At 45.8% G+C, this 19366-nt stretch overlaps 1 protein-coding gene across 1 annotated transcript; it reads left to right on the plus strand.

Annotated features, from left to right (window-relative positions):
- Nucleotides 1-4215: 4215 nt before the first annotated feature.
- On the plus strand, nucleotides 4216-7138 carry LOC143809564 (uncharacterized). The gene is made up of 3 exons (XM_077292614.1): nucleotides 4216-4298; nucleotides 5943-6093; nucleotides 6298-7138. Exons 1-3 carry the CDS (start codon nucleotides 4282-4284, stop codon nucleotides 6529-6531), a joined length of 402 nt encoding a protein of 133 aa, XP_077148729.1. The 5' UTR covers nucleotides 4216-4281; the 3' UTR covers nucleotides 6532-7138.
- Nucleotides 7139-19366: the final 12228 nt, after the last annotated feature.

Raw genomic sequence — 19366 nt, forward strand, 5'->3', positions numbered from 1 at the left:
ACAAACTAATCAGACCTTGGAGACTTATCTGAGATGTTTTGTTTCGGCTGATCAGGATGATTGGGTGTCCTTTTTGCCATTGGCTGAGTTCGCCCTCAATAATCGGGCTAGTTCTGCTACTTTGGTTTCACCTTTTTTTTGCAATTCTGGTTTTCATCCTTGTTTTTCCTCAGGTCAGGTTGAGCCTTCGGACTGTCCTGGGGTGGATTCTGTGGTGGATAGGTTGCAACAGATTTGGAACCACGTAGTGGACGTTTTCTGCTAGTCTGGCCTCTATTTAACTCCACCTGGACCTTCACTTTTTGCCTGCTGTCGTTGTATTCAGTACTGGTTCTGATCTCTCTGGACTTTCCTTGTGACCTGTCTCTTCTTGAGAAGCTAAGTCTTGCTAGTTCATGTTTGCTCATTATTTCCTTGAAAATGTTTCTCTGTATATGATGAGTTTTGTCCAGCTTGCTTATATGTAATATCCTCGCTTGCTGGAAGTTCTGGGGTGCAGAGTTGCGCCCCTCACATCGTGAGTCGGTGTGGGGGTTCTTGTAATCTCTGCGTGGATTATTTTTTATAGCATTTTATACTGACCGCACAGATCCCTTGCTGTCTTCTGTCTATTTAGTGTTAGCGGGCCTCATTTACTAAAAACCTGTTTTCATTTCTACGTTTGTGTTTTCCCCTTAACTCACCGTTATTATTTGTGGGGGGTTGTCTAAAACTTTGGGGTCATTTCTCTGAGGCAAGTGAGGCTTTGCTTTCTCTCTAGGGGCAGCTAGTTTCTCAGGCTGTGACGAGGCGTCTAGGATTTTAGGTAACGCTCCACGGCTGCCTATAGTGTGTATTGATAGTTTCAGGGTTGCGGCCAGTATAGCTCCCACATCCCCAGAGCTTTTCCTAAGGATTTCTGTTACTTAGCAGGTCAGTTTGCGATCCTTGCCACCAGGATCATAACAGTGACGCCTGCAGACCAATCCATCTAAGTCTGCATTCCAAATTACACTCCTTCCCTTCCGAGCTCTGCCATGCGCTCAAACGATGGTTCCCCCCCACATATGAGGTATCAGCATACTCAGGACAAATTGGACAACAACTTTTGGGGTCCAATTTCAACTGTTAACCTTGGAAAAATACAAAACTGGGGGCTAAAAAATAATTTTTGTGGGAAAAAAAAGAATTTTTATTTTCACGGCTCTGTGTTATAAACTGTAGTGAAACACTTGGGGGTTCAAAGCTCTCACAACACATCTAGATGAGTTCCTTAGGGGGTCTACTTTTCAAAATGGTGTCACTTGTGGGGGTTTCAATGTTTAGGCACATCAGTGGCTCTCCAAACGCAACATGGCGTCCCATGTCAATTTTGCATTGAAAGTCAAACGGCGCTCCTCCCTTCTGAGCTCTCCCATGCGCCCAAACAGTGGTTTACCCCCACATATGGGGTATCAGCGTGCTCAGGACAAATTGGACAACAACTTTTGGGGTACAATTTCTTCTCTTAACCTTGGGAATGTTATGCTGTAAGAATTAGGACTGCACTCGGATGACATCTGAGTGCAGTCCTATTGTGTGACGATTCAAAGAGGGAAAACGGAAAGTGGACCCTCTAGACCGCGACGACGAACTCCTCACGGACGAGCTGGCAAGATAGACCGCCCCCTATATAGGGAGAGTTAGGGGCAGGCCCGTGAGGGACTATCGCCACGGACGCTGGAGGACCAGGACGGGAGAAGACCAAGAAGAGGCGGAGATAGTAGGACCACAGGATAGGTGAGTACTGCAGAGACACAGGACTGGTGGGTAAGCTACAGCAGTGCAGGGACTGGCGGAGGAACTGAGGGAACACAGAGGCTAGCAGGATACAGGAAAGACAGGATAAACCCAAAGTCAGAGGGAAAACGAACTTCACAGAGACTAAGAGCGGCCAGGAACACCTGAAGGAACAAATGATAACCAGGCACAGAGGGACGGCAGGAAGCAGTTTAAATACCTAAAGGCAGGGTAGCACTTCCGGGTAACAGACCTCCAGAACCATAGAGAGGACAATAAGGAGGACTGACTTCTGGGTACTAGTCCTCCATGACCATAGAGGAGACGAAGAGGAGTGCCGACAGAAGATCAGAAGTGCACACGCGCAGCACTGATCCTGGTATGCGCGCGCGCACGAGAAGCAGAGGCCGGGAGCGAGCGAGGAGGCGGCAGCAGTGGTATGATAGGGAAAATAAAAATTTGGGGGCGAAAAGATCATTTTTGTGAAAAAATACGATTTTTTATTTTTACGGCTCTGCATTATAAACTTGTGTGAATCACTTAATGGGTCAAAGTGCTCACCACACATCTAGATAAGTTCCTTAGGGGGTCTACTTTCCAAAATGGTGTCACTTGTGGGGGGGTTTCAATGTTTAGGCACATCAGGGGCTCTCCAAACGCAACTTGGCGTCCCATCTCAATTCCAGTCAATTTTGCATTGAAAAGTCAAATGGCGCTCCTTCGCTTCCGAGCTCTGCCATGCGCCCAAACAGTGGTTTACCCCCACATATGGGGTATCGGCGTACAAATTGTACAACAACTTTTGGGGTCCATTTTCTCCTGTTACCCTTGGTAAAATAAAACAAATTGGAGCTGAAGTAAATTTTTTGTGAAAAAAAGTTAAATGTTCATTTTTATTTAAACATTCCAAAAATTCCTGTGAAACACCTGAAGGGTTAATAAACTTCTTGAATGTGGTTTTGAGCACCTTGAGGGGTGTAGTTTTTAGAATGGTGTCACACTTGGTTATTTTCTATCATATAGACCCCTCAAAATGACTTCAAATGAGATGTGGTCCCTAAAAAAAAATGGTGTTGTAAAACTGAGAAATTGCTGGTCAACTTTTAACCCTTATAACTCCCTAACAAAAAAAATTTTGGTTCCAAAATTGTGCTGATGTAAAGTAGACATGTGGGAAATGCTACTTATTAAGTATTTTGTGTGACATATCTCTGTGATTTAATTGCATAAAAATTCAAAGTTGGAAAATTGCGAAATTTTCAAAATTTTCACCAAATTTCCGTTTTTTTCACAAATAAACGCAGGTAATATCAAAGAAATTTTACCACTATCATGAAGTACAATATGTCACGATAAAAAAATGTCAGAATCACCAAGATCTGTTGAAGCGTTCCAGAGTTATAACCTCATAAAGGGACAGTGGTCAGAATTGTAAAAATTGGCCCGGTCATTAACGTGCAAACCACCCTCGGAGCTTAAGGGGTTAAGCCGGAGAAATGTGAGTTCCATCGTTCTGAGATACAGTTCTTAGGTTATATCATCTCTCCCCAGGGGCTGAACATGGAATCTGGTAAGATTCAGGCTATCCTTGACTGGCCGGTACCCAAGAACGTTAAGGAGGTCCAACGTTTTATTGGTTTTGCAAACTTCTACAGACGCTTTATTCGAAATTTTTCTGATATTGTCCGTCCCATTACTTCCTTGACAAGGAAGGAGAAGCCCTTTGGTGATCACAGGCTCAAGAAGCTTTTGATCGGCTTAAGATCTGTTTCACCTCAGCACCGCTGTTGATACACCCAGATCCAACACTTTCATTCATTGTGGAGGTGGACGCTTCTGATAATGCTTTGGGGGCTATTCTCTCCCAAAGAACTGGAGAAAAGGGTCTGCTACATCCTTGTGCTTTCTTTTCCCGTAGACTAACCTCAGCAGAGAAGAATTACGACGTGGGAGACATGGAATTGCTGGCTATTATTGCAGCTTTCAAAGAATGGAGGCATCATCTGCAAGGAGCTGCGCAACAGATCATAGTGCTAACTGACCATCGCAATTTAGAGTTCCTTAGATCCGCTAGATGTCTTTCTCCTCGTCAGGCTCGTTGGAACTTATTTTTAAATCAATTTAATTTTGTTATCTCGTACCGTCCAGGTTCTCATAATGGGATGGCTGATGCTTTATCCCGAATCCATGCTGCGGATTCCGTACCTGGAGCCCCGTCCAAGACCATTCTATCTGATGCCAATTTCATTGGAGTGATCCCCGATCATGACTTGTGGAAGGAGTGCAGGTAGGCTTATGACGGTGATGTATTTCTGGCTAACCCACCTGTGGATATTAATCTTGTCTTTAAGGGTGGCATGTAGTTCAGAGATCGATGTATCTACGTCCCTGAGGTCGTCCGTCTGCAGATCCTCAAGTTAGTACATGACTCCAAGTTGGCTGGTCACAAGGGGGTACAGAAGACACAAGAGTTCCTGAGCCGATTTTTCTGGTGGCCAACTTGCCTGAAGGATACCAAGGACTATGTTCTCTCTTGCGAGGTATGTGCTCGTTACAAGACTCCTCATGTGGCCCCTACGGGTCTTCTGCAACCATTACCTGTTCCGTCCCGCCCTTGGGGGTCTATATCAATGGACTTTATTGTGGACCTGCCTACATCGGGAGGCATGAATACAATCATGGTGGTAGTTGATCGCCTGACTAAAGCCGCTCATTTTGTTCCAGTACACAAAAAGAAAAAAGTATCACTCCCAGAGATGCACACCACGTATAAGAATAAGAGACATGATACTGGAAAAGCACAAGATTTTATTGAAACACTACATAAAACATAATTAAAAACAGCAAACAAAAAGCCCTGTCCATAGCAAACAATGCAAGGTACAATGATACGTACAAACAACAGTAAAGCTATAACATGCAATGCTATAAACCTGCCTATACCCTAGATAGAGTAGGAGCAATATATGATTCAACTAAGAACACTAAACTGGCCAGGGAATGTAAATCCTACACCATCCTATATATGACAATGGGCATATGCCCCACCAGGCACCTAAACAAGTACAATAACCTGCGCGGCTCATGGGACACTGATAAGCATGTAATCCAGACAAACTGGGCTGTAAGGGAAATTCCAAAAGGACATGCTAGCAATAGAAAAAGTGCAGAGACCGCCCAGCAAAGTGCCAAAAAAAAAAAAAAATGCTGGGACAGAAGTTACCCAAAGCAAGATGGTGGCCAGGAAGAAGTCCGTGGGTGAATCGGCAAGTAAGCAGGACTAGGGCCAATGCAGCCCCACGCGTATCGCCCTCTCAAGTAGGGCTTCGTCAGGGGAAGTGTTGGTGTGTATCACAAACCTTGTTTAAATACCAGCCGGATAATAAGAAAATACGGCACACCTGTGACTCAGGTGCCCCAAGGAGACAGAGGAGGAACCGATGAAACGCCCAGCAGGGCGGGGACCAGACAGGGGAGCCGCTGTCAGTGTGAACAAGAAAAACCACGCCTACAGGCCACAAAGCATACCAGCAAGAGTAAACCTAGATAGGCGCAAAAGCACCAGAACATCAGCTGTGAAGCGCTTGCTGAAAAAAAAAAAAAAAAAGTGTCCTGGCATGAAGGTGGCCTAACAAAGGCATTGAATGGCGCGTTACCACTGCAGTCCAGTTAATGATAATGATAATAAAGGGCAGAGACAGAAAGTAACCTACTAAAGAATGCACAGCCAGGGGGTGATCAGCACCAAGGCAACATGCAGAGGCGCCGGAATGTAGCGGTTAAAAGACTTGGGGCATATATTTTGTTCCATGCACAGGCCTCCCCTCAGCTAAAGATACAGTGAACTTGGTTATACAGAATGTCTTTCGGTTGCATGGGGTCCCGGATGAGATCATCTCTGACTGTGGAGTACAGTTCACTTCAAGATTCTGGAAGGGGTTTTGCTCTGCACTCAATATTAACGTCTGTCTCTCTTCCGCTTACCATCCCCAGACAAATGGTCAGACTGAGCGTACCAACCAGACGCTGGAACAATATCTAAGATGCTATGTCAGCCATCTCCAGGATGATTGGTTGGAGTTGCTGCCGCTAGCGAAATTTTCATATAACAATTCTCAGAGCGCCTCCACTAAATTTACACCTTTCTTTGCCAATCTGGGTTATCATCCGTGTATCTTACCTAGGTCTCCGATTAATTCTCCGGTTCCGGCAGTGGAGGAAAGGCTGACTGCGATGAGGCAAAATCTGGAGGTTCTGAAGGAATCCCTGACCACAGCTCAAGAACGTTATAAGAGATCGGCTGATAGATTCCGTAAACCTGCACCCATGTTCAAGGTAGGAGATTCCGTGTGGTTGGCAACTAAGAATCTGAAGTTGAACGTTCCTTCACAAAAACTTGGACAGAAATTCATTGGCCCTTTCAAGATCAACGGTATTGCGAGTTCTGTGGCCTGCCGTCTGAAGCTGCCTAGGACTATGAAGGTACACCCAGTATTTCTTGTATCTTTACTAAAGCCTGTATCTCCTAATACCTTCCAGGGACGTGTTGTGCCACCTCCACAGCCTGTGGTGATTGATGGGCAAGAACAATTTGTGGTGGAGGAAATTATTGATTCCAGGATTCGCAGGAATCGGCTCCAATATCTGATAAGATCGCAGGGATATCCCCCTGAGGAAGACTTTTGGGAACCTGTGGAAAACATCAATGCCCAACAGAAGATTTCTCGTTTTCATCAGAGATTCCCTGAGAAAACAGGTCCAGGATCGTCCTGAGGCTGCTTCTAAGGAAGGAGTAATGTCAGGACTCTGAACATTTTTTGATTACCTTTTGTGCTTTACTGCCTTTTTCCAAGATGGCTTCTTTGGTCTCATGTGCACTTTGTCTTCCTGCTATATAACTCCACCCCAGCCTTTAGTCTGTGCTAGAGTATTCTGCCTTGCATCCAGCTCCTGACCCTGGTGGCTTCCTGGCTTTGTACCTGCTCCTGTGAACCTGTGGGGAGATCCTGCTACTCTGCTCTGAGTTCCTGCTGCATACACCAGTTTCCAGTAATCCTCCTTCATCTGCTGCTTGTGTTTACTTGCATCTGCATTTGCTGGACATGTAAGCTGTTGCTGCTCTGCTTAAACCTGAGATTATTACCCAGGCCTTCCTAGTTGAGAAGACTTTGCTTGAACTGCCTTATAAGCATATTTATCTGTGTTTGGACTAAACAAGGGCTTATTCGTGTCAAGTATCCTCAAGAATAACTGTGCTTCATAGACTTTCTGCTTGATTGCATTTTCCTCTGAAGTCCCCTATAGACTGCTAAGCTGCGTTTAATATTTACACCAAGTGTTGTGGACTTGAGTTTCTCTATGCACCTGTTTGAATTGCCGTGTGATAATATAGACTTTACCACTTATAAAACTGTGTCCTGTAGTTGTCTTGTTCCACGCAAAGAGTCTCCTGAGTTATCCCCTATAATTATTACATAAATACAAAAAATTGCATTACTATACCTTGAAAAGAAGGGGATGAGGGTGATCTTCCTTTAGATTAGAGGTGGCGAACCTTTTTTATGCCAGGGGCCATTTGGATATTTAAACCATCACTCTGGGGCGGTACACAATTATCAACTTGAAATTAATACTGCTAAATTTGGTCAAACATTTAATGAACTCACCCCCAATGTGATGGCTGCAGCTGCTTCTCTTTGGTATGGCTGAGATGTTAGGTTGTATTAACCCCTTACTGACATCGGACGGGATAGTACGTCCGATGTCAGCTCCCCTGCTTTGATGCAGGGCTCCGCGGTGAGCCCGCATCATAGCCGGGACATGTCAGCTGTTTTGAACAGCTGACATGTGCCCGCAATAGCGGCGTGTGAAATCGCGATTCACCCGCCGCTATTAACTAGTTAAATGCCGCTGTCAAACGCAGACAGCGGCATTTAACTACCGCATCCGGCTGGGCGGCCGGAAATGACGGCATCGCCGACCCCCGTCACATGATCGGAGGTCGGTGATGCTTCTCCATTGTAACCATAGAGGTCCTTGAGACCTCTATGGTTACTGATCGCCGGTAGCTGTGAGCGCCACCCTGTGAAGCATGGAAGAGGAGGTGTGATGGTGTGGGAGTGCTTTGCTAGTGACACTGTTGGGGATTTATTCAAAATTGAAGGCATGCTGAACCAGCATGGCTACCACAGCATCTTGCAGCGGCATGCTATTCCATCCGGTTTGCGTTTAGTTGGACCATCATTTATTTTTCAACAGGACAATGACCTCAAACACACCTCCAGGCTGTGTAAGGACTATTTGACCAAGAAGGAGAGTGATGGGGTGCAGTCACCAGACCTGCACCCAGAACAATGACCCCAAACACACCTCCAGGCTATTTGACCAAGAAGGAGAGTGATGGGGTGCTACGCCAGATGACCTGACCTCCACAGTCACCAGACCTGAACCCAATCGAGATGGTTTGGGGTGAGCTGGACCGCAGAGTGAAGGCAAAAGGGCCAACAAGTGCTAAGTATCTCTGGGAACTCCTTCAAGACTGATGGAAGACCATTCCCCATTCCCGGTGACTACCTCTTGAAGCTCATCAAGAGAATGCCAAGAGTGTGCAAAGCAGTAATCAAAGCAAAAGGTGGCTACTTTGAAGAATCTAGAATATAAGACATATTTTCAGTTGTTTCACATTTTTTTGTTAAGTATATAATTCCACATGTGTTATTTCATAGTTTTGGTGCCTTCAGTGTGAATGTACAATTTTCTTAGTCATGAAAATACAGAAAAATCTTTGAATGAGAAGGTGTGTCCAAACTTTTGGTCTGTACTGTATATATATTTTAATCTTTATTTGAAAAAAAAAAGTGTAATAATGCACAGGTGACACCTCTATACACAGCTGTCAGTACAGGGTTCATCAGTTACAATAGTTGATGTCGCATAGACGGACTGCAGACTTGTAGTCTAAGGCCAGACAACCCCTTTAAGGTTTGTGGATCTGTAAAGCACATCGACAAGCAGAGGAAAAAAAAACACATAAAACAAAGTCAAGGTTGACATAAAATATACCACTATTCAAAGTCATGCAAAAAAAATTCACACAACTGTCTGGAGTTTTTATTCTTTTATTTTTAGACGAGTATTAATCAAGGCAATAAATAACATTTTTATTAGGTCATCAACAAAGGTCACTCACAAATTCTATATTTGAGTTTCCTTTATTTTTTTTATTTTTGTTTTATTATTGAACACTTAAACAACTGGTTTGTGCAGCTTTTTATGAGTAATACCTGAGAAAATGACAAATCTAAAAATAGCTGCACAATGCTGACCCCTAAAGCCCTGCATAGAAAACAGAACGTAACTTAAAGGGGTATTTCAATTTAAGCAAATAAATTGTACTTTATATTTACTTTATATGGTACTTTATATACATTGTTCTGTATCAATGTTGGACTTGCCCATTGGGATTCCCTAGTAAGTTCAGATTCAAATTTGATAATGGGGCTGACCCACAACAAGGCCCATGAGGGTAATATAACCTGGGTTTGCAGAGGACACACTGCACCTAAAAGTTGAAATACCATCTTAAATCTCCCCAAGTCTGAGCACTTGTATACATTGCTTCCATTCCGGATCTTTGGAAGCAGTCCATTGTTCACATTTTTGACCAAACCTTTAGACTGTTGATTCATCAGGTCACAGCTGTATCACTGAGACACACATTGCCGCTTCTTTACTGACGCTAAAACAGGCAAAGAGAAAACGCATCCTCCAATGGTGAAGCCCAACTAACAATTTTCTGCACAACAGCAGTTTATGTTTATTGTACTTACAAAATAAGTAGAATAAAATCAATGATATAAAATCACATCAAAGATCATCATTCTGACTCTGAATTTTGCCTCTTAAGCCAGGGTCACACTTGCGAGTGCAATGCGAGAAACTCGCATCAGTACCCGGCACTCAGGACCAGAGCATTCAGCTGCATGTATTTGTGGTGACACCAGTGGTGTCACTGGCGCTGGCTAGGGGGTGCTATCAGGGGGTCATGTGAATGAGCACAGGGGGGGCAGGGACAAGGCACGCTGTGCACAAGGACCTGAGACTAAGCAGTGAGCAGCGCATCAGGACCTGGCACTAAGCAGTCACGTGACCAGAGGGTGGAGCCACTGTGCGTGAGTGCATGCAGGGAAGGCAACTGAATGCACAGAGTGCAAGGCAAAGACAGAACATGTGGTCAAGGAAAGCCGAGGGTCAAAAGCCTGATGAGAGCGTAGTACCTAAGGATAAGACAAAGAGTAAACGGAGACAAGCCAAGGGGGTCAGATAACCAGGAGAGACAGTGCAGTACAAAGCAGGTGTCACGCTCACGCCCTGACTGATGGGCCTGATCTCGGGGGGGTTTGTGACCCCACTGTGCCACAAACAAGACTACCCTGGAAGGGGCATGACTATGACAGCTGCCTTGGTCTTCACTGGAGCCTCTGATAGTTAGGTCAGGCTTGTGCGACAGGCAGCTGCCAGGTGCTACTCCAGGGTGGTGTCTGACTGTGGCTGCTGATCCCACTTGGAGAACAGGAACATTAGGACAGGTGCGGGCATCAGGCAGGACTGGTAGAAGAGCACGGCTGAAACTCAGACATGTAGGCTGGCACGGCTGAGATACAGGGCTGGCAGAGACACAGGGCTGGCAGGTACGGCAAAGACACAGGGCTGGCAGGTACGGCAGAGACACAGGGCTGGCAGGTACGGCAGAGACACGGCTGACAGGTACGGCAGAGACACAGGGCTGGCAGGTACGGCAGAGACACAGGGCTGGCAGGTACGGCAAAGACACAGGGCTGATTGGTGTGGTGTATGAAGGAACAGGTTTGGACTTGTTCACACAGGAAGAGAAGTGCAAGGCTGCAGATAGGAGTAGAAGAACAGCAAGAGATAGCGCAGCAGCAGAAGCTAAGCAGAGTGGAACCGCAAGGAATGCGGAGAGGAGCTGCAGCAAGAAATTACTGCAGCAGCAGAGCAGAGTCGAATGGAGCAGAACCGCAGGAGTGCGGAGCAGAGACAAAGCTGAAAGAGAGTGGAGCTGTAAGGATTCCGGACTTTCCTGGTGTCTGTTCGCCCTGATCCAAGATGGAGTCTTGGATCTTGCCCTGTCATGGAACTTCCTGTCTGTCCTGATTATTTAAGTCTGGGTCTTGTGTTCACCTGTGCCTGAGTATTTTGTGCTGCTGGCTCATGAGCATCTGCCTGTTTGCTGGTTAACTCCTTGCTTCTGCTGCTCACTACTCGATTGTCTGCCTCACTCCATTCAGCTACCTCTCTCCTCTGGAACTGCTACGACGGGCTGCGCACCAGTGGAATGATCTCCTTTGTTTATAAAACTTTTCCCAGTGTTGTGCCTCTTTGCACAACCACACCAGGTGAGCAAGATTCAAGCTGTGCTTTCTTCTCCAAGAAAGATCTACTCATCTACTATGCTTAGATAGCGCTCTGCCTCTTTCTCCCCTCGTCCTCTCTTTTCCAGGACATCATTCACATTACGCACCATCTGTGAACTATTGGACTCCTACTAACAAGTACTGTGCACACGTGTGAGCAAGTTTTGCTGGACTTCATCATTTAAGTGCTGTGTGCATTTGCACTAATAACCTTATTGGACTTCCTCGTTTAAGTGTCTTGTTTGCTGCCACATCATTTCCTTGCTGGACTGGTTCACATTAGCGGTCGAGCCCCGCTACTCCGTTTGCTGTGATTTTCTATATAGAGCTGAGGACCTCGTTACTATTGCAGGAATATCTGTACTATGTTATGTTCACTATCCTGTTGGCTATTTTCTATTTAGAGCTGAGGACCTCGTTTCAATTGCAGAAATATCTGTTAGTTCTGTTTACTTTACTGTTTTTGAGTAAATACATCTTTTGCTGCAACTTTGCTCTCAGACTGGCTTTATCCCATGCTATCGGATTCCGTAGTACCCATATAATTATTACAGGAGCCCAGGCAAAGTCACAAGGGTTCAGAGCAGGCAGAGCCACAAAAGTGCGGAGCATAAGCGGACTGAGAACACAAGGAAAGACACAGCAGGTAAGGAAGCCACAGACAAGGAGATAGGACTAAGTTCAGACAAGGTAGTGGAACAAGACAAGGTACAAGAACAAAGACACAGGAACCAGGATATACTGCCTCCTGGAGGGCGGACAAACCTAAACAAGGCAAAGCAAGGACACAGACACAGAGACCAGGATATACAGCCTCCTGGAGGGCAGACCAACAAGAACAAGGCAAAGCTAAGGGTAGAGCCTCCAGAGATGGAGGAACACAGAGCAAGGCCTGTCAACCCAGAAGCTAAACACAAACTGAGCTAACACATTGCACAGGCCCAGTCCACTGGGTGGAGCTGCACTAAATATTGGAGGCCTCTTGGTAATTGGTCAGGAACAGATTAGACAGGTGCACCTGATTCCTATAAGAAACAGAGAGTTCTGGCTCCGCTCTCCTATGCACACAGCCAGGAAGCATGCAGAGAGCAGAGGCACAGAATATGGAGCTGGCAAGAAACAGAAACCACATCATGACCTGGAGCAGTGGGTAAGATAGTGTGAGAGATGAGAGGCCAAGCCGTGATGCCAGCAGTTGTCCCAGTAACCCCCCTTTACGGCCCCTCTTCTTCAAGCCCGCCATAATCACTTGTAGAAGAAGGATAGGAGCACACATAGTCAGAGCCATCACAACATTCCTCTGGTAGAATGAGGTAGATGAGACGTTAGGGATCTCAGGTTGCCAAGTCTTTTTTAATCCAGCAAGATCAGTCTCCTTTAGAATAGTGGAAAGCAGAGATGAGCACACTTCTGTCTTGGGATCTTCACCCAATAGCCAGATTGAAGCAGGAGGCATACATACAGGAAGCATCTTCAGCCTGGTACACTGAAAAAACTGGACCTCCTCTTCTGGATTAGAGGATGAGTAAGTCTCTGTCTTGGTATTATCACCAAATAGCCACTTGGAAGCAGAAGGCATACATTTAGGAAGCCCCATCAGCCTGTTACTCTGACAAAACTGGACCATCTCTTCCTCCGGATTGGTGAAGAACAGAGATACAAGAGCTTCTGCTTCAACTTCTTCATCCACATGCCACATGGAGTCTGAAGACATCTTTACAGGAAGCATCTTCTGCCCTTAGTTTAGAGAAAAAATTTTAAGCAACAGGGATGTTCCTGGGAACTGGTCACTGGTATTGTCACTGGAGGTGTGCAGAGAGGTTGCCACTGCTTCCTTTACTTCAGTAAGGTCAGCACACTATGCCAGCTGATTAGGTGGAGAGAATGTCAAAACTGTAGATTGACCTTGCAGTTTAGGAACAAGAAAACTCTGGAGACTTGACAGTTCCAAACGCAGAACCACGCTGGGTCTTCGGACCGGAAACGGGCAGCAGAGTATCCGGCTCAGAATGACCGACGGGCGGACTGGTCAACAAGTGGAAAAGAAATTTCTTCAAATATAATGCTCCAATTTGGAGCTGTAGTTGTCACTTCGACACTGGACTGTTCATAAGTAGGGCTCGGCCATCACCAAACACCTTCACAGGATTCTGGAGCAGTGGAACAGGAACCATACTTAGACTCCATCTGGTTAGCAGCTTGAATACATCTGCAGGGCCAAAGCTCCCACAAGGCACCGAAACAGACACAGACTTTAACGGAAGGGAGTTATTCTCACCGAGGGCAGTCTCTCCTACTGGCCCAAGGTCCTGGAGCTTTAGATCCCCTGGACAGAGGCAGTCCAGGTGTTCCTCACGACTGCAGCAACACCGTATGCCCTTCTCACAGTTGATTTCGGACTGCTGCTTTGCCAGCCCACTCTCATCAACCTTCTTAGGCTTTACCCGGGTAGCTGCTTTAACGAGTAGAGGAACTGGAGGGTCACAGACGGTCGAGGTTTGGCACAGAGGTTTCTTCACAGGTTTTGCCCATCTGGAGCGCCTCTCGGATCTAGGGGAAGACTTTACAGGAGCAGCAGGACGAGGCATGTCAAAGACCCTACGGAAGGCCACCAGGAAGGCCCCAAGGTTCAAGACGATAGGATACCCTGCTTCCCAGAGGGGAGTGATCCATATTAGAGCATCTTCAGCCAGGTAGGACATGATGTAACCCACCTTGACCCGGTCAGAGGGGAAACAAGCTGCATTCTGCAGGATGTAGTGCAAGCACTGTTTCAGGAACCCTTGGCATTCTTCAGGATTCCCATAGAACATAGGTGGGTCAGCTGGGTCATGCTCCTCATAGGCCTGAAGTTGCTTGAAAAGAGCATTAGAGACAATGATTGGGTCAGAAGTCTCCACAATCTGAACCACCCTTGGTGGAACTAATTTTTCAGGTTGCTCATACGGGTAGAGAGAAAGTTCATCATGCTCTGCGGAGGCCATGGCCAGTGCAAACTGTCACGCTCACGCCCTGACTGATGGGCGTGAGCTCGGGAGGGTTTGTGACCCCACTGTGCCACAAACCAGACTACCCTGGAAGGGGTGTGACTATGACAGCTGCCTTGGTCTTCACTGAAGCCTATGATGGTGAGGTCAGGCTTGTGCGGCAGGCAGCTGCCAGGTGCTACTCCAGGGTGGTGTCTGACTGTGGCTGCTGATCCCACTTGGAGAACAGGAACACTAGGACAGGTGCGTGTTGTGAACTCTATTTCTGGGCTCCCTCTAGTGGTCACAAGCGGTACTGTGTAGTGTTGTCTTTCTGCAGGTTGGCTTCATCAGCTGGTTCATTATCCTTGGTTGGTTTTCTATTTAGCTCACCTGGATACTCAGTTCCTTGCCTGCTATCAATGTATTCAGTGCTCTTCAGATTCCGTGTGTCTACCTTGCTCCCAGTCTCTCCAAGACAAGCTAAGTTTTTGTTTGATCGTTTTTTGATTATCAGTGTTCATTATGTTTTAGTCCAGCTCGCTAAAATGTGATTTCTTCGCTTGCTGGTTGCTCTAGGGGACTGAGTTTCTCCCCCCCCCCACACAGTTAGTTGGTGTGGGGGTTCTTGAAATCTCAGAGTGGATATTTTGTAAGGGTTTTTTACTGACCGCATAGATTCCCTTTTCTATTTTCTGCTATCTAGTATTAGTGGGCCTCATTTGCTGAATCTGCTTTCACCCCTGTGTATGTGCCTTCCTCTTATCTCACCGTTATTATTTGTTGGGGGCTTCTATATCTTTGGGGATTATTTCTCTGGAGGCAAGAGAGGTCTTTCTTTCTCTCTAGGGGTAGTTAGCTCCTTAGACTGGCTCGAGACGTCTAGGAATTCAGGCACGTTCACCGGCTACTTCTAGTGGGTTTGGTTAGGTTCAGATTTGCGGTCAGTCCAGCTTGCCACCTCCCTAGAGCTTGTCCTATGTTTGTTACTTAGCTGGAGTAATTTGTGATCCTCAACCACTAAGGATCATAACAGGTGCGGGCATCAGGCAGGACTGGCAGAAGAGCACGGCTGAAACTCAGACGAGTAGGCTGGCACGGCTGAGACACAGGGCTGGCAGAGACACAGGGCTGGCAGGTACGGCAAAGACACAGGGCTGGCAGGTATGGTAGAGACACAGGGCTGGCAGGTACGGCAGAGACACAGGGCTGGCAGGTACGGCAGAGACACAGGGCTGGCAGGTACGGCAGAGACACAGGGCTGGCAGGTACAGCAGAGACACAGGGCTGGCAGGTATGGCAGAGACACAGGGCTGGTTGGTGTGGTGCATGAAGGAACAGGTTTGGACCTGTTGACACAAAAGGTACAGGTATGGATGCAAGCTGGAAGGAAAGGAGTATGAAGAAACAGGTTGGGACCTGTTCACACAGGAAGAGAAGTGCAAGGCTGCAGATAGGAGTGGAAGAGCAGCAAGAGATAGCGCAGCAACAAAAGCTAAGCAGAGCGGAACCGCAAGGAATGCAGAGGGGAGCTGCAGCAAGAGATTACTGCAGCAGCAGAGCAGAGTCAAACGGAGCAGAACTGCAGGAGTGCGGAGCAGAGACAAAGCTGAAAGAGAGTGGAGCCCAGGCAAAGTCACAAGGGTTCAGAGCAGGCAGAGCCACAAGAGTGCGGAGCATAAGCGGACTGAGAACACAAGGAAAGACACAGCAGGGAAGGAAGCCACAGACAAGGAGACAGAGATAGGACTACGTTCAGACAAGGTAGTGGAACAAGACAAGGTACAAGAACAAAGGCACAGGGACCAGGATATTCTGCCTCCTGGGGGGCGGACAAACCTAAACAAGGCAAAGCAAGGACACAGACACAGAGACCAGGATATACAGCTTCCTGGAGGGCAGACCAACAAGAACAAGGCAAAGCTAAGAGTAGAGCCTCCAGAGATGGAGGAACACAGAGCAAGGCCTGTCAACCCAGAAGCTAAACACAAACTGAGCTAACACATTGCACAGGCCCAGTCCACTGGGTGGAGCTGCACTAAATACTGGAGGCCTCTTGGTAATTGGTCAGGAACAGATTAGACAGGTGCACCTGATTCCTATATGAACCAGAGAGTTCTGGCGCCGCCCCCCTATGTACACAGCCAAGAAGCATGCAGAGAGCAGAGGCACAGAATATAGAGCTGGCAAGAAACAGAAACCACATCATGACCTGGAGCAGTGGGTAAGATAGTGTGAGAGATGAGAGGCCATGCCGTGATGCCAGCAGAATTGTTACAGCAGGATACAGAGGCGAGAGTCAGGGGACGAACCGGGTCATACACAGCAAAGCACAGAGGACAGAGGCACAACAATTACGGAAGTAACCTGGGTCAGCAACCACTAGCCGAGTATACGGAAGTATCACCGACACCAAACCCAGGAACTATTAACATTAAATAGCCGCCCCTGAACCAAGAGAGGCGAACTAAAGTTAACCCTTACCTGACCATGATGGAAGCGGAACCATCCTGTCCAGGGTCATGACAGTATTTCTGTGCAGCTGCACACTCCGGTCCCGAGTGCCGGCGGCAGTGCTGGGTATTGATGCGAGAGACTCACGCGAGTTTCTCGCATTGAATTCTAAAGTGTGACCCGGGCCTTAGCTTCATCAGGGGGGTTGTGATGAAGCCCAAAAGCAAAACTCAGAGGATGACCATTAATATGATTTTTATATAAGTGATTTTATTTGACTGATTTTTTAAGTACAATAAACTATTGATGTTAAGAAGGCCGAGCTTTTAAATTCCTATTTTGCATCTGTGTTCTCTAAGAAAACAAATGTAACATCAACTGATCTTCACTGTACTATCGATGTAATAAAATATTTCACGCTGTCCATAAAACAGAGAGATGGAGAGGGAACACTTAGCTTATTTAAATTAATTTAAATCTCCTGGTCCAGATGAATTACATCCTAGGGTACCGAAAGAGATATCAGAGGAAATTGCAGAACCACTAGCCGGAATTTTTGAAAATTCATGGAGAACAAGAGAAGTCCCAAAAAACTGAAAAAAGGCAAATGTTCTCTCAATCTTCAATAAAAGAAAGAAGATGGAGACAGGAAATTACAGGCCAGTGATCCTTACTTCTATACCAGGAAATATCTTTGAACAAATTATTAATCAATATGTATGTAAGTACTTGGATAAGAATACAGTAATTAACCAGAGCCAGCATGGGTTTGTAGCAAACAAGTCATGCCAAACTAATCTAATTTCCTTCTATGATGGAATCACTGACTGGGTCGATCAGGGAAATGCGGTAGATATAGTATATCTCGACTTCAGCAAAGCATTTGATAAAGTATCTCATACTATCTGATTAGCAACTCAATAAGGGGACAATATATCTCGTAACCAATGTAGGTTTATCATTCTCTCAATATTTATAGTAGTTGCATTCTTAGCATTTGCGTCATATTGCAGGATCAGGTTAAAGTTTCCATCTTAGTTTTCAAACTGCAGTACTTAAATGGTGTATCTGCTTTCCTAGTAAGAACTACCAAAGTATGAAAACCAGAAACTCATCCTTACTTACCAAATAACGCCCTATCATGGCCTCTACACCACTGTTTGTCAGCCTTTGTTGACATGGCTGCAGTGGTGATATCTTGTCTACAGCATGTGACTGCTGCAGCCAATCACTTAACTCATCATTTATGTCTAGGTGAATGGTATGAGACCCCTGAGATCAGTGATTAGCTGCAGCAGTCACGTGCTGTAGATGTGATGTCACTACTGCAACCATATCAACAGAGACTGAAGGTGAGAAGCCGAGTGGCCTGGTGGTAGGTAGAGATTTTGTTTTTTTTAATCAAATCAGGCATTTAGGAAATTTTACTATGATCACATAAAACCCATTTACGTTCATCAGATAGTAAAATATAATAAATGATTAGACCCAAATCTTCCTATTGATTTATAAATTCACATACCGAACAAAAGTCTGGACGCACCTGTTCATGCAAAACTTATCTCCTATTAAAGCAAAGGATAAGACATGATGAAATTCAACAAGCCCAATCATTATTTTTCCCTAATATTATGTGTTGGGCATGTTAAGACCCTCCAATGGGCATAACAGAGAGTTTTGCTGAAATTGGCAGATTTGAATGTATTTACTTCTATGTGTATGGGAACCTTTAAGAAACAGTCAGATGGCCGTATAACTGGGACGGGGATCGGTAAATAGTGCTCGGACTGGCCGTCGGCTCTCTCAACATAGAAATACATCCTGTGATGCTCGGGTTGGGAGAATCGGCAACCAGTCCGAGCATTGCATTGCGATCCCTGTCCGAGTTACACGGCAATCTGACATTTCCCTTAGACTTGGAAGTCAGTGAAAATGGACATCTGGGTTTTGGAGTTCTGATCTAGCATTACAGAGCTCTAATTGAAGGACATATTACAACATTATTCAGAGGTGCATTCGCCACATTTCAAGGTAGAATGCTGGACAATGAATTTCCAAACCATTGAACACCCCCTATTGTAAATCATTTTTTATATGCATTGTGTGGCACAAACTCTGTTACCAAGTATTATATAAAGTCCCATGATGATCACCATAGCTAAACATTATTAAATAAGCGCATATCAATTTTCACATTTTTACAATCAGTTACTAAGTAAGTGTCATTGGCGTAATAAACATGTATCTCTACCTTTTGGACATGCTAGAACCAATTAGTAAGACTGCAAATGCTTCTACTAATGAAAGATCTCTTACTGTGGAACATGCAGTTTGTAGATGCTAGACAGGGCTGATGGTTGTGCCGGCCGCTCAATCCTCTGTGTGGTCAGCACAATGAGTCAGCTGGGACCCGGGCAGATAAACACATAAAATGGTATTTAGTGATTGTGCTGCAGGCAGTCATTTTTATTCCCCTTCGTGTGAGGTAACAATGCAGGTGCCTCAGAGTGAGCCAAACTGTAGAAGCTGTGTGCGGGATGAACACAAAGAGAGGAAGATGTGCGATTGTCTGCAGACAAATAGATTTTAGAGGTCTGCTTGATGCATCCGTCTGACCTTTTGCTAAGATGTGGACAGCAATTTAACCGAAGCAGATGGTGAACGTTAAGTCTGTACTCAGGATTCTCAACACTATTTCTGTACATCATTGTAATTCTCTTCTTTTCTTTTATGAGAGACTCAAAATAGAGGGAG

The sequence above is a fragment of the Ranitomeya variabilis genome, chromosome 2 (assembly GCF_051348905.1).
Source record: "Ranitomeya variabilis isolate aRanVar5 chromosome 2, aRanVar5.hap1, whole genome shotgun sequence".
NCBI lineage: Eukaryota > Metazoa > Chordata > Amphibia > Anura > Dendrobatidae > Ranitomeya > Ranitomeya variabilis.

What these genes read in the sequence shown, in the direction of transcription:
- LOC143809564 (XM_077292614.1), top strand. An exon ending in AACCTGCACCCATGTTCAAG is followed by an intron (nt 6,094 to 6,297) that starts GTAGGAGATTCC and finishes AATACCTTCCAG; the next exon opens with GGACGTGTTGTGCCACCTCC.